Here is a 14,619-nt window from a genome sequence, read left to right on the forward strand (position 1 = left end):
TATTATTATTATTATTAATAATAAAAACTATTATTGTTGTTGTTATTATTGCTGTTCACCACTTCAACACTACTGCTTCTATAACCAGACTTCTAGCTGATAGGTTAATTGTCGGTGTAAATGGCATAATTTTACACCGTTATGATTAAGATCCATGTTTGTGTATTTGTAATAACAATATGTCTGCGTAAGTTATGAAATAGGCACCAGGTTAAATTAGCTCAAAAGAAAACAAAAGGCAGGTCAAAACTCTAGCTTTGTTCGAGTCTATTTAGGCCTACTCATTTAAAAAAATATATATTTCAATGTGAAATAAAAACATCCCACTAGTTGTACGTACAACATTACAGAAACCAATACATCACGCGGCTGAGGAAACAGTTTCCATGTCATGGTGCTGTCTGTGTCCGTTTACTTTATTTCACCAGTTATTGCAGCCAGAGACAGGCCAGTGTTGACGCTCGGAGCGTCTGAAAAAGATTTCACGACCATTCATCAGCTTGCAAAGCGCGCAAATAGTCTTTAAAACTATAAACACCATCGCTGGGTCGGAGACAGGGGGACCCATTTACCTCGTGGCTGTGATAAACGCTGGAGATAAAACAAACGATAATGCTGTCTGTCTCCTGTGGCCGTCTCCACACGCATTAATAATAGGTTCAGTGCCAGCATTCTCTGCCCTTTTGCTATTGCCACGGCATTAGCCTACCCTACGCCCTTTTCACTCCATTGTACCGCAACAGGCTACTTTTCAACTTTGGATTTTATGAAAATACCAATAGGCCTAATAATAATATAACTAGTTTATTCATAAAAATGTGTGCAGCCTAGTTGCCTATACAGATTAGATGAGAATAAAACAATTTCAGAGAATAGCCATCATTTAAAATGTGTGCCATGTCAGACACTTAGGCCACAACTGCTGCGTGGGTGGGTGCGGGTTTGTTGTCATCTGCTATCACGTCCAGATAAGCGACCTAGTGGCTCCAGGATCTCTCGAGGCAGACAGCGGAGTGTGTTGCTGCTGGTTTCAGGTTATGCCTTTGGGGACCAACCTGTTGTCCATTCCTCTCCTCGACTCTTGTCTGCTCCATTTCCCACCGGATTAGATAATTAAGCAACAACGTATGGGCGTGCGCAAACACACACACACACACACACACCCACACACTTTCAACAATTACCCAGTAAAGACTGATAAATAAGATTGTTTTCTGTATTCATGCATTAAAGTTTATTTTCTCAATTTATAGTGTCCCAGTGGGCTACAAATTATGGCAGTATTCGTCTTTAATTAATTGTAAAGATGATTAATGCTGGTCCAATTGTAAAATGATGTTTCAGTCCTATTCACTCTATTAAACAATTAAACAAAAGCTAAGCGTTGAACCGACTTTAAAAGATATGCGTAAAGACCCATGGTTGTGATCTTTTAAACATATTGTACGTATTGGAATTCGATTAAGATCCATCGGAAATGGGACCACTAATGATAATCCGTCCATCCGTTTCTCCATCCGACATGAACCCTCCCCTCACCCTCCCTCCGTCCTCTCTCTGTCACTGTAGCTACGTCGTAGAAGGGGGCAAGGAAAAGTTGGGAGACACGAGTTGATGTTCAAGATGCACACTTCACTCAGGATCTCCCAGGTTAAACAAACCAGTACTTAAGCTTATAGTAAATAGTAACGAGCAGTAGTGATTTTGAAATAACCTATCCTACTGCCTTATGTCAGTTTAACTATTGGCGTTTCACAGCAATGTTTCCCAGCCCCAGCACGTCAACTCCCTTCTCGGTTAAGGATATATTAAACCTAGAGCAGAGTCATGAGGATATGATCTCCCTGGACATCTCTCCCCGGATGGACTGCGCGGTACCGACCTCATCTTGTATGCTGGCCCGCTTGAAGCAGGAACCCCACCGGGAGATGACGCACGGAGCTTCGATGTTCGGAGATGACCTTCAGGAAGTTAAAGCAAACCGAAATACTGCCATTAATTTCGCCGCTGCCTTTTATGGAAAAACTTTCTTAGAAATGGACATAGTCAAGGATGGAAAGACAGACTGCTTTGATGGAAAACACAAAAAAGGTACAATTATAATATGTCTTAATTCCAAATGTTGCCTACTTTGGGCTAAAGTTAAACAGACATTTAATTGCAATCGAAATATCCAACCAAACGCAACCCAACATAAGGAACTAAATTAAAGCAACACTATAGGCGTTACATTTAGAACAATAGGCTCATTTTAAAATAAGCATTGGGTGCAATTCATGCGCAAACTAATTTGCTGACTAAAATGTGAATGCACAAATATGTTGTTCAATAAATTAAAATAAATTGTCCATGCTCTCAACGAGAGAGGCCTTTTGAAATACTGACACTAACATTTTATCAGCACACTTTTCACTTCATAATTGTTATGACTTCGCTGTAGAGCCTATTAGTTTTGCTTTACATCCTTTTTTGGCAAGTTTTCACATGACACTTCAATGACACTACATATATATTTCTTTATACTTTGTAGACGTATACACCCCTCAGAACGAAGCCGTGGAGGACGTGAAGACCGAAGACTCTGAAATACCTAAATCTCGGAAGCGCCGTAAGCCGCGCGTTCTCTTCTCTCAGGCGCAGGTGTATGAGCTCGAGCGGCGCTTCAAGCAGCAGAAGTACCTGTCTGCCCCAGAGAGGGACCATCTGGCCGGTATGCTGAAACTCACCCCGACTCAGGTTAAGATCTGGTTCCAGAACAGGCGTTATAAATGCAAGCGTCAAAGACAGGACCAGAGCTTGGAGATGGTCGGTATCCCCCCACCAAGGCGCATCTCAGTTCCCGTGCTGGTCCGAGATGGAAAGCCCTGTCTGACGGACACAGCAACCTACAACACGTCCTATAACGTGGGTATCAACCATTTCTCCTATAACAGTTATCCGACCTTCAGTAACTACCCAAGCCCAGGGTGTAACAACAATTACCCATGCAGCTATCCTGCAGCCACAATGCAAACTATCCAGGGTTCGTCGAACAACGGTAATTACATGAACTTTGGGGTAGGCGAACTGAATAACGTCCAAAACACATTTCCCTCCAGTAACGGAGTGTCCTCTTTACATGGAATTAGAGCCTGGTAAATTAAAACGTATAGAACTGTTGAAATATGTGAGTGAACGCATGCACGCATATTGGAAATATTTGCTTTTCACGCTGAAGACTTAGGCCTACGTTTGCAGGTATCATTTAGCTCAATAGAGTGGCATTAAGATCATAAGTTCATTACGGTTTTGTGTATAAACTATATTTCATGGATGTACCGTGCTGTGCCAGTGTACTTTTTTCAGCAAAAGCATGTTCCATTTTTACATTTCCTCAGAATCTTCCCATGTATAATTTGTGAATAAATATGTTGTTTCTTGTAATAGATTCAGTGTTGTCTGTTTTGTTTTGAGCCAATTCTTGGAAGACAACCATACTGTAATGAATCCAACTGGTAAATAGGCTACATAGGCTATTTATGAACAATATCGTCGTAAACAAACAGGTTATGTAAATTATTATTCCTAATATTATTATTACTATCATCTGCTACTTATATTACTAATTACACGATTTATAAAAACAATAAACATAAATAATATGGACTACATTGCACTGTTAGGCCTACTATTCAATAGAATGTATAAAAGGCCTGTAGCTTGTTTGTTGTTCCATAAATCAAATCAGTGAATATTTGTTAATCATAGCTTTTAGGCCTACATGTCAAACAATATCATGGACCTACAAAAAGCGCAATATGGTTCACATACAACTGTTGTTAAGCGTCAATTTAAACTGTTCAAGTGGCTTTACAAAGCGCTTTTCAACTTGTTTTATCGGGGGACTAGAAGTTGTATAAACTTAGAAAAAACACATATGGCCATTCGTTAGCGGACTGTGTCCCATTTTATGACATGCTAAGTTCTTACGAAATATAAGTTTAAGCGAAAGTGTTTGATTTTCTATGATAGCCTATTCTACATTCTGTCAGATTTGTTGAATAGAAGATTCAATTACGTGTGTTTGACTCACACACAATTAAAACACTGGTCACTTCAATTTAATTTAGTATAAAAAAATATTAAATATAACTTGGTCTTGGCATGGTGCATCTTAGAAAATCCTACTTTAAACCCTGAATGACATAGGCTACTTCTTGTCCAGCTTCAACAGACGTCTGACCAACTACTAAGACATCAGTTCACTTTTCGAGATCTGGCACTCTGTACTTGATTGACACTATCACAGCTCTAAATGTAATAATAGCTCAATTTGCTTGACATCGAGCCAGGGCCTTGTGTAAGTGTACAACTAAATGAGCAGGCTAGGAATTGGCCATGGCAAATGGTCCCCACTTTAAATGAGTAAGAGACGCGTAGGTCTCTCTTAGGTCTCTCTCTTAGGTCTCTCCACACATACTCCACAAACCTTTGTCTCTCTTATGGGTTATGTGACACTGTCTAATCCCTATATATGCAAAGCATATGTACCCCACAAACGACACATCATTTTGAGAGATATGACTTTAATTTAGATCGTTTTTAAGCAACAACAAAAAAGGCTTGGACGCGAACATAAAGTCTGTTCCATGATGAGAAAAGGCAACTAAGGGGGTAGGGAGGTCATGTAGCCACTGTGCCCACCCACTCCCCTGAGGTGTTGAAAAGGCAAAGTCAGATAACCGGACCGAGCTAACCTAAAAATATTCCCCCTCCTCTCCCTCCACCCACGGGTGGAAAGAGAGAGGGAGAGAAAGGGAGAGAGAGGGAGACGAGTCAGGATAATCTGCTTTTCCGGGTCTTATCTAGAGAAAGGCAGGAACGCATGCTCCTTTATCGCCGCCAATGTGATTACTGCCTCTGCTTTTCTTTCCTGGTGCTCAGTCCCATCTGAGCTGCTGGGAGCAGGCCTCACTGTCACCAAGCCTGGCCCAACACTGGAGGACAGACTGGCCGGGCCCAGCCCAGACTGGCTGCATACCCACCACTGGGACTGCGTGAGAGCTAATGGTGTGAGATGTGGCCACATCAAACCAGATTAATCTAATTTTCACTGCTAATAAGAAAACATTAATTTTTCGACATTATTTACATTCACAAGTAGAATCAAAACATTTAACAAAATAAATTAACAAAATAAATTATAAAATTAGCAATTTACAGTTAATTAAATCAGAAGTAAGGCAGACCAGTGGGGGGAAAAACTGAGGAAAAATAAAATTTCTACGATGTCCCTAGGTTCCACAAAGTACAATAAATAACAGTAACAAACAATGTAATTACGCATCATAAATTAACAACATAATGAGACAGTATAATAACAGAGTGAACACTGGTTACATTGACAGTCAGGTTTCCCTGCTAGATATTACACATACACTGTTGGAGGCTTCAGCCCTATACTTCTTTCAGGGATACCAGGCCATGTGTGTTAAACTGAGGTGTTTATACAGGGATTAACCCAGCGTAGTTAGATGGCTCCCAGGGTCAGGTAGAGCATATGTCATCCCACTAATTGTTATGATTAACACTGGGGGAATGTTAGCCTTATCCTATATCTGAGACTTGGCCAGGTTCCTATTCCACTAGGTGTTTAGACACCTCATACTGATATGGAATCAAACCTTCCCACTGAGGTGGGGGGGAAGCAAAATTAACAAGAAAAAGAAAAAATACGACAAAGAATGACTGGTTTAAATGCGCTGTCATTTAGTTAAAAATGTCCAATATATTGGACCAATTCTATGTAGTATATGTTTGTATAACAAATGATCAGAGGTTATTTCTGCGGAGATGAAGCAATTCATTACCGTAACACTTTCTGCAATATCAAGAGAAGGGAAGAAAATAAGAGCTGGGCCTTGAAGCTGCTTTGCCCTGCTGGTGTCAGAGGACTACAGGAAGTGGAAGTGGCCCCTGGTGTCAGAGGACTACAGGAAGTGGAACTGGCTTCTTAAGACTATGGAGATGGCTGTCTATACAGCACTACAGGAAGTGGACCTAGCATCCTAAGCTTATGGAGACGCATCCCCTGGTTACAGGAAGGGGAAGAGTCTCTTCTTGAGGATGTAGAGGACGGTGGCAAGGAAAAGGGCCAGGCCGAGGAAGATGAGCAGCTTGTCGGTGAGTTCCCGGCGGTTGTATTTGGTGATGAGTTTCCTGCTCAGCTGAATGGTCCCGGTCATGGCCTTGAACTCCTCATTGGTCTCCAGCACTGTCCTTGATGATGTTGCTACGGAGACAACGCGTCCACACTGTACCGTCTCTGATAGTCAAATATGTCAGACGTCGGTCAAATACCTAAGAATTGTTTTCCCTCTTTATGTTTAAATAATGTATGTCTTAATTTTAACTTACTATTATGAGAGTCAGAATGGAGGGAAACAAATGGATGCCAGTTGTGTCTGGATAAAGAATCTACAAGGCAAACACTAAGGATTGAGATGTTTCAGCCCTGGACTCTAGGGGGCGCCACCTACCCAGAGAGGTCATTGTCTCCTCGCTTTGCTGCACCTGCTGCGACATCGTCCGGCTCATGCTCATCAGGCTCTCTGTGATGTTACTGGACGTCTGGGCCATTCCCTCTTTCGTATTCTTCCTGATTGGAAAAAAATAATAATTCAAATGAGCAGTGGCTTTCTTCTGTGTTCATTGGATATACTGTATAATAATAAATAATCACACCTCATAACAGTTATGGATCAAATATTGAGCACTGAAGAGCAAAACAAGCCTTCTTTACCTTTGTCTCAAAGCACTGTCTCCTCCATTGAGCAGGGCCTCTTTCTCCAGGTTGTCGATGGAGAGTTTGCTTGCCAGGTTTGCCTTCCTCCATGCTGTCTGGTTACTTCAGAGACAGAAAAAATATCAGTCTCAGCGCTATCCCAAGACTCTTCAAAACCTGGTACACTATCATACATCTCAGTTGTGGACACGCACACAATTGGAGATAGGGTGTGTGTGAAGTCCAACCCTGATTCACCTCAACATCTGTTTTCGGTGTCCCTCCACCTCCCTAAGCAAGGCCATCTTGTCAGACTCCTTGTCCTGCTCCATCCCCATCTGTTCCAAGTCCTGTCAACCCCAGAGCAGTTCTGACGTCACATCCTCGTCTTCTTTGCTTGCAGTTTGGAGTGTTCCATTATCGTTTTTGACATGATACATGAAAGGCAGCTAAGGGTTGAAAGAAAATCGCAGATGCACTGTATACAAACACCTGGCCCTCACCTGGATGCGCAGCCGCATGTTGAGCAGTTTTACTTTTACTTTCGAGTTCAGATCTGTCAGCTTGCACAGTGGTCCTGTGCACTCATTGATATCCTGATTACAAAACAACATTAACCGTAACGGTGGATACGTTATGGAATTGAGGCAAAAGTTTAATTTTAAGCACAGATAAAAGTTTGGGTGGAAGTGCCGGGACACAAAACAGCCAAGGCAAAAGACACAACGATTACAGTCGGACATTATAGCGAAACATTAAATGTTAACATAACTGAGTCAAAAAATATTAAAACTGTACATGTACAGTACCTAGTTAGAAATGTAATGTCGGACTTGCCATGCACTCTTCCATTGTCACTAACAGTTAATAAACGACACGACGAAAGCAAGCTATGTCAGTATGTTATGAACCCAGCTGCTCGCTGGTACTGGAACACAAGCCATCTTCTGTAATGAATACATGACAACGTAGACGATTAACATATGCCATTACATGAGTGAGGCTTATATTAATAACACTGTTCAAACCTGAATGAGAGCCTTGATATCCAAGTCATATTTGAGAATCTCTTGCTCACATATTCTGACGTGGACCTCTATGCAAGACGCCATTCTTGAGACTTAGTTATCTACGGCAAGCACGGAGCCGGCAAAATAAACTGTTTTGAGTTTCTCTGAGATCAACTGACCTTTAGACATTTTCATGCAGTAGGATAAAATATATTTATTAAAGATAAAAAAGAGACTTGATTGATTTAGGACAGTTTAATTATTAGGGCATCAGAAACATTAAAGAAATAAAAAGGAAAGGCAAAAAATAAAACATCCATATCAATATTTGCAAATCACTTAGAAACAATAAACACATTGTACACACAACACAGACCATGGGAGGTTGTCATTTCTGTGTTTCACTTTTGTGAAAGACATTAAATGAGACACTTTAGAAAAGTTATTTGGGGATCAATTTGTACAAGGCACCATTGTGGGCATCTCTTCAATGTCACATGCTATATATATATACGAGGATTGTGATTTACAAGGTGCCGTCATGTAGTTTGGATCAAGCGCTCCATGGGTGTGCAGCAGGTTCTCTGTGGAGACAAGTGGAATGATCTATATACTATACTTCATATAAAATTCTGTAGTATTTAGACAAACATTTGAATGATGTTATAAAGTATTATACTGCATGAGTTTACCTGCAGGGGGTTGACTGGACAGTAGGGTTTGACAACTAAGGCCAGTGGTAGTTCAGGTACCAGATGGTTTCGTTACTCAGGACAGGGCCAAACAGTGGGTTGAGCTGGGATAGGATAGCTATCAGCCAACTGGGACAACAAAAGCAATGTAAGACAAATGCCCAGTTCAGACCCTTAACATAGTCCTCCTGGTTTTCTTCTTCCCTGGCAATGCCTGGCTAGATAGGCTAGTTTTCCACAAGCTTGGCATTGCCAGACCATAAGGAAAGAAAACTCTCAGTTCATTTATAAGTGGTATTATCAACGGCCACATATGTCCCCAATCTTCTCATTTTAAGAGTAAGTGATCCAGGGGAAGGGGGATATCTGCACTTTCATGTAGAATCAGAATGAGTCCGAAGAGGTGCATTGTTCTCCTGGTCTAGGGTGCCCTCTAGTGCCCTTAAAAGAAAGTAAAAAAACACTGCCTGTGAATATTTAATAAGCTCACCCCACCCTATCTAAATATTTTACAGTGCAGAAGGCCAGTGTCTCGAGCTACTACGGTAGGAGAGATGACTACTAGCTACCTAAACACCCATTTCCCCTATCGACAACTGGAAGTGCAACACACTGGTGATGAATGTGGGCTGACAGTGAGGATGGGATTCCAACAACATTTAAAAAACAATCAATGTCAATGAGAACACCCTCAGGCTTAACAGTCTGGCCTCTCTCTTTTCATACGGAAGCATACCACCTTCTCTACATGTGTGTGTGTGGGCTATGTGACTGTGCTTGACCTATAACATGCTGTTTATTTAAGACCCTTTTAAACCTTGTCAAATACATTTTGATAGCCATTGCTTTGACTTGTGGCTTCTTATTATATGCACATTGTACATGGCTCTTGAGGAGTGTTCTAGGTATCTGTAGGCCTGTGAGTAAGACTAGATTTAAAAAATAAAAAACAAGAAGAAAAAACACACAACCTTAGTTTATGTTTGAGGCCACAGTACTGCAATTGCAAAAGGTAAAATGGGTCATACAGAGATATTCATTAGATTTTTTAGATGTCAATACTTACAACAGGTAGCAGCACACTGCAGTTAACACCAGCATGGTAACTATCACTCTGAGGAATGGGAATAACGTTATTGCAACTGATCACAGGCAAGTAGACACTACAAACCATTTTATTATGCACCCATCTCAGGTCTAACATAAAAATGGTACGAAACAATTGTAATATCAGTTTTTTTTTATGGAACACACATTTGCCAATCTAAAATACAACCATCTAGACGTTGTTCTAGATCATGTGATCGACGCAGTGCACGCAGGCCCATTATAGGTTTACTTGTGGTAGAGATGGGAACTAGCACCCATTGGGGAAGTTCCAGAATGGCAAACCCAGTAAATGTATCACTTGCTTCTATCATGAATGTTACATTATCTATTGAACAATATATCAACGGAAGGTTGTGTAATCATTGAACTGAAGTCGAAATGTCTAGCATTGCAAGGGACACTAAAAACCAGCAAAGAAACTCGCTTTCAACCATCCTGAGCAGAGGTTAGCTAGCAAAGTAGAGGAGATACCTTATTTTCAGTTTAGGTATCAAAACGCTCTTCGCCTGTAGAATAAAGTAACTCTGTATGACTTTTATAAACTGTATAAACTAAAGTCTTACGTCTATAATGTGGCTAACTTGTTAGCTTACTGGCTAAACTCATCAACTCACCCTCTATTCGGTCCTTTAGGAACAAACCATGGTAGTACTCCGCCGACAATTCCCCAAAACAGTGTCATTACCGCCATAGGGATAGCAAAACTAAGTCCCGCCATAGTTCTCTTTGGTTCTAAATGTATAAGTCACAGAAATGTACTTCTGTACTGCTTCGGCAAAGTTTCGTGAGCCAGCTGTGTACACTGTTGCTTGCAGATAATAGCCAGACCACACAACTAGGAAGTTGAAATCACATGACGCTGAGTAGTACAAGGGGGGGCTGGTACAGCACATCATTGGTCATGTATGCCATTCGTAGGGGTGTGCGATACTGCAGAATTTTTTATCGATCCGAAACCAAGTAAATACAGGGCCAATACCAATACCCATCCCGATACTTTTTACTTAGAAAAGCAGCTTTTCTACTTTGGTAGAAAGCAATGCCTCATCATTTATGAAGTGAATGCATCATCAATGCATTATATGGAAATTTAAATGAAAATTGAAAATGAGAATTTTCATGATCATTGAATGAATTTATGATTTTTCCTTTAATTAACATATTGTTGGTATAGTGTGCTGCTGAGTCGTGTTATTGCACGTGCACGCCGGTATCGTGCCAAGGCAGTTATCCCCGCCAGGATTTGCATCCCCGGTCCGCTGGAGCGCGCGTGCACTCCACAAATAGCAACGTGGAAGACTCAACAGGTTTTTCCATAATAACAAGGGACTCATTTATCTACATAAATACGTTTATTTGTCTGTTACATTAAGGCGACGTGTGAATTGTTTAATGCGTCGTTTAGTATTGTGGATTAATTGAGTGTTATCCAAAGTTCCATATTGCCATGCACATTATCTACATAGGCCGACTGATAGGCCTATCTATGTGACTCGACATCACAGGTTTATGAACAATATTTTTTCCTTTAATCTAGGCTACCTCCATCAGTCCATTCTCTGTGTGTGTGGTCTGACAAGGATGCCCCGTCTTTGATAACCCGTCCCTCCCGTCCCTCAAACGTGATTTCTGTTTTGTTCACCTGTCTACCATGAGTTACAGAGGGGATACACATTACATCAGGCCGTATTTTCACCTGATATGTGTACCCCCTCCCCTAACATGCAACGGGTCTGTCCTGCCATCATGTGTGTTATTTTCTCCGTTATTTTGGTCACAATGAATAACCTGAGATAATATGGAGATCTATTTTCTAGCAAAGGTTACAGAGGGGATACACATGTCAGGCGTTTTTTTCACCTGTGTACCCGATGAGTTTAACTTAAACTCCGCTTCTGATTGCACGCGCGCTCCCGCAGCCAGGGGATGCAAATCCTGGCGGGGATAAGTGCCAACTCAGAGCATAGCAGGGGAGGGTGGGGAAGGGTATCAATAAAAACTGATACTAACGTTGGTATTGATACAATCGATACTTTAGATCGATCTGCCCACTCCTACCATTCAGAAAACTTAACATAACTCATGATTGACACTTTCAATTTTGATAAAGCTTTCTCCATATTTTAGCACTCTAAAATTCTACTTCTACTCAATGTGCCATATGGCCTTTTCAGTGAATATGCTAAACGATTAAAATGGGTGTCTAAACAGAGACCCATTCATAGGATTCAATAAAATTGTACCTGTAATTACTGACTGTAAAGCAAATATACCCATACCATCTACAATATTTGTATGGCACTTCATATATATGTATACAAACCTTTAACTAAAGGATTACAAATTTTTTCCCTTCATTAAATTTGAAATAACATAGAACAAGGCCTATTTTCACCGGCACAGGCTTTCAACAGTTACACTTCTATCCTTGCATGCACCCTTTCAACCACCCTCCCATATCAAAACAAGACATGAAAACCACTTTTTACAACAGTTTATTGATAGCAAAAGATCATTTTCACTCCTGCATCTTCTCTACGGTCTCCTCCTTGTATTTGCCCTTCTCCTTGCCATCGGCACGAGACTTGGCCTTGCGTTCCAGGATCTTCTTGCGGTCCTTGTCCAGCTTTAGCCTGGTGATCACAACCTGGAGGAGAAAACGTATTAGCTGAACATCCTCTTTCAATATTTAAGTGGAACCATTTCTCAAAGGACGGGAGCTGGCTGCATAGTCCATAATTCATAGATCTATAGTCAGAAAGATAACGCAAGCAACAGTCATTGAAATGGACAGGTAATTATTCAATTCTCAGAAAGAAAGTCCAGAATGTATACTCATTCAAGAATCCTGTCACATCCAGTCACGGTTGTATCAACATTGTTAACAATGTCTTAACCACCTAACTTATGGTGAAAGGCAAAAGGTTCAGCTTTAATATGGAAAATCCTTTGACCACAGGAATTATTCAATTGAGATCTTTGGCAGACAAAACGCCAAAAAAGCACGGCATCTCTGCTGCATAATCAGATCTACTCTTAATCCACCTATTGCTCTACTCCCCCCCTAAAAAAATAACAGGCTAAATGTTATTTTAACTTTCAGTAAGGCTCACAACATTCAATCTGCTAACTGATAGCTGTTAGAGCAATCATCCACTCATACAATGAATGTAGAAATACAAGGGCTCCCCTAGTATCACATGATTTAGAACACTAGTTGCGAAAACAAATAACTCCATCCATTTCTCAGAGTAAACAGACTACTCTAGAAGATGTCATTGTTCACTATTGAAACCACAAGCACGCATGGGAGTTGGGGTGATCCAAGGAAACCTCACCTTGCTGGGGTGGATGCCGACATGGACTGTGGTTCCGTTGGCCTTCTCCCTCTGTACGCGCTCAATGTAGATGACGTACTTCTTCCTGTAGACCTGGACGACTTTGCCAATCTGCTGGCCTTTGTAGTGTCCACGAACCACCTGCAATACACACCCAATGCCACCAACTGTTAATCACCATGAACTACAATAACTGTTACAATATTTGTTTGGACCATGTGTACACTGATCAAAGGGCTACTAGACAGTTGCTGGCCAGTGATGCTGACAAAACAAACGTACAGTGCTCACAAATGAACTACGACTTCAGAGCTCGTTACTCAGGTGTAGTGTCTGACCAAGTCTTACCTGGACCTCGTCATCTTTGCGGATGGGCATGGACCTCGCGTTATACTTCTGACGGAGCTCCTTGGAGAGGGGGGAGGACATGATCTTCCTCCGGATGTGTGAGGGGGCATTGAAGTGCCTCTTGCGGTTCTTGCGCCGCGAAGATGTCACAAATGGATTCAGCTTCATGATGGCTATAAACACAAGTCAGTGGTCAGCAACAGTAGGTGTATGCCAAACATCTCAAATGAAAGCCTACTGTACTGGAAATCGGGGTAGATAGCCATTAGCTGCTAGTCATACACGGAGAAGTACACAGCTAGTTGGTTAAGACGTAATCGTTGTTGAGCCATTGCCATTTTACTGTGCCAATACACCTGCACGGGTCAAGACCGAATAACACCAGACACTACTCAATTTGTTAACAATGCATGTCTCACATCGATTCTCAAAGTCATCAACTTGTTAGGGCATGTGTGTGAAGCTAACGCCGTTAGCAACCTACTACTGTACTGGCTACCCTAGCTGGGTAGCTCTTTTCTTCCCTCTTCAAAACAAGCCTTCACATCCACAATATTTGAAACGGTACAACCCAGTACCACTGTTTCAAACACATCGAAATTGAGACACTAGGTACTGTACTTGCAACCAACTAAAGACGAATACTCTGGAAGGGCTGTACGGCATGTCAATTCAATGTGAAGCTTACGCTAGCAGACCGAAGCAGAAAACTAGACATTGTATTTTGTCACGGGCAAGATCATCAGCACACAATACTGGACTTTAATTGAAGGTCATGTGTACTACTTTCTTTAATATACATGGGGGACATAAAATAACGGCGAAAATAGAGGATGGAGGTTGATTACTTTCTGACAACGTTAGCAAGAAATTCTTACCCTGCCTAGTACTCCTCAATGGCCGGCGGAAAAGAGGCTCACATAGTGCTTCCGCTCACATTAGTTCACACGCGAGTCACGCGAGAGGATGTAAAACGAGAATAAATGTGAATGTATTTTATTCTGGGTTCACACACAAAGTAGCCTACTACACAATGTGACATATTGAATAACATAAAGATTTTATTGGCTTTCAAGGTTAGTTAAATTGTGTTATTTGTCTTTAATATTTCAAAGTCATCCTTTCAATTTCCCTTTTAACACTTTTCACGAGTTGTTGTGCCTCAATGTTAATAAAGAGTTCGATTAGCTTATACGGAAACATTGAAATCAGGGAAAAAAAAGAACACACACACAATGTTTATGATGTGTGTGCGCGTGAGGGAGTATTACATTTAATAATAGTGTGATATATATATTTAATAATTATACTTCAAAATACTCATGCAAGCTGGCCTATAACCCATTGAATTACGCAAC

The 14,619-nt window shown here is 41.1% G+C and overlaps 4 protein-coding genes across 4 annotated transcripts; 1 reads left to right on the forward strand and 3 right to left on the reverse strand.

The window, feature by feature from the left end:
- Window positions 1-1,760: 1,760 nt before the first annotated feature.
- Window positions 1,761-3,138, forward strand: nkx2.5 (NK2 homeobox 5). The gene is made up of 2 exons (XM_067248274.1): window positions 1,761-2,091; window positions 2,531-3,138. The coding sequence occupies exons 1-2, from the start codon at window positions 1,761-1,763 to the stop codon at window positions 3,136-3,138; spliced, it is 939 nt and encodes a 312-aa protein (XP_067104375.1).
- Window positions 3,139-4,569: 1,431 nt separating this feature from the next.
- On the reverse strand, window positions 4,570-7,892 carry bnip1a (BCL2 interacting protein 1a). The gene is made up of 6 exons (XM_067247700.1): window positions 7,792-7,892; window positions 7,267-7,359; window positions 7,022-7,113; window positions 6,782-6,886; window positions 6,519-6,637; window positions 4,570-6,271 (listed from the first exon to the last, which is right to left on the reverse strand). The coding sequence occupies exons 1-6, from the start codon at window positions 7,873-7,875 to the stop codon at window positions 6,075-6,077; spliced, it is 690 nt and encodes a 229-aa protein (XP_067103801.1). The 5' UTR covers window positions 7,876-7,892; the 3' UTR covers window positions 4,570-6,074.
- A 121-nt stretch (window positions 7,893-8,013) lies between these two features.
- On the reverse strand, window positions 8,014-10,421 carry atp6v0e1 (ATPase H+ transporting V0 subunit e1). The gene is made up of 4 exons (XM_067247838.1): window positions 10,190-10,421; window positions 9,532-9,579; window positions 8,466-8,594; window positions 8,014-8,357 (listed from the first exon to the last, which is right to left on the reverse strand). Exons 1-3 carry the CDS (start codon window positions 10,291-10,293, stop codon window positions 8,501-8,503), a joined length of 246 nt encoding a protein of 81 aa, XP_067103939.1. The 5' UTR covers window positions 10,294-10,421; the 3' UTR covers window positions 8,014-8,357; window positions 8,466-8,500.
- A 1,633-nt stretch (window positions 10,422-12,054) lies between these two features.
- rpl26 (ribosomal protein L26) lies at window positions 12,055-14,177 on the reverse strand. Its single transcript, XM_067248321.1, has 4 exons — window positions 14,140-14,177; window positions 13,262-13,434; window positions 12,914-13,054; window positions 12,055-12,222 (listed from the first exon to the last, which is right to left on the reverse strand). The coding sequence occupies exons 2-4, from the start codon at window positions 13,427-13,429 to the stop codon at window positions 12,094-12,096; spliced, it is 438 nt and encodes a 145-aa protein (XP_067104422.1). The 5' UTR covers window positions 13,430-13,434; window positions 14,140-14,177; the 3' UTR covers window positions 12,055-12,093.
- Between the last annotated feature and the right edge of the window lie 442 nt (window positions 14,178-14,619).

This window comes from Osmerus mordax, chromosome 12, assembly GCF_038355195.1.
Source record: "Osmerus mordax isolate fOsmMor3 chromosome 12, fOsmMor3.pri, whole genome shotgun sequence".
NCBI lineage: Eukaryota > Metazoa > Chordata > Actinopteri > Osmeriformes > Osmeridae > Osmerus > Osmerus mordax.

Excerpts from the sequence above, each read along its gene's own strand:
- bnip1a (XM_067247700.1), bottom strand. The coding sequence starts at position 7,875 with ATGGCGTCTTGCATAGAGGTCCACGTCAGAATATGTGAGCAAGAGATT. Across the intron at positions 7,114-7,266 it reads ACATGCGGCTGCGCATCCAG|GACTTGGAACAGATGGGGAT; the intron begins GTGAGGGCCAGG and ends TGGGGTTGACAG. Across the intron at positions 6,638-6,781 it reads GACAGTGCTTTGAGACAAAG|GAAGAATACGAAAGAGGGAA; the intron begins GTAAAGAAGGCT and ends TTTTCCAATCAG.
- atp6v0e1 (XM_067247838.1), bottom strand. The coding sequence starts at position 10,293 with ATGGCGGGACTTAGTTTTGCTATCCCTATGGCGGTAATGACACTGTTT. Across the intron at positions 9,580-10,189 it reads CCTAAAGGACCGAATAGAGG|AGTGATAGTTACCATGCTGG; the intron begins GTGAGTTGATGA and ends CCCATTCCTCAG. Across the intron at positions 8,595-9,531 it reads GCAGTGTGCTGCTACCTGTT|TTGGCTGATAGCTATCCTAT; the intron begins GTAAGTATTGAC and ends TTGTTGTCCCAG.
- nkx2.5 (XM_067248274.1), top strand. The coding sequence starts at position 1,761 with ATGTTTCCCAGCCCCAGCACGTCAACTCCCTTCTCGGTTAAGGATATA. Across the intron at positions 2,092-2,530 it reads TGATGGAAAACACAAAAAAG|ACGTATACACCCCTCAGAAC; the intron begins GTACAATTATAA and ends TATACTTTGTAG.
- rpl26 (XM_067248321.1), bottom strand. The coding sequence starts at position 13,429 with ATGAAGCTGAATCCATTTGTGACATCTTCGCGGCGCAAGAACCGCAAG. Across the intron at positions 13,055-13,261 it reads GCAAAGATGACGAGGTCCAG|GTGGTTCGTGGACACTACAA; the intron begins GTAAGACTTGGT and ends TGTGTATTGCAG. Across the intron at positions 12,223-12,913 it reads TCGGCATCCACCCCAGCAAG|GTTGTGATCACCAGGCTAAA; the intron begins GTGAGGTTTCCT and ends TTTCTCCTCCAG.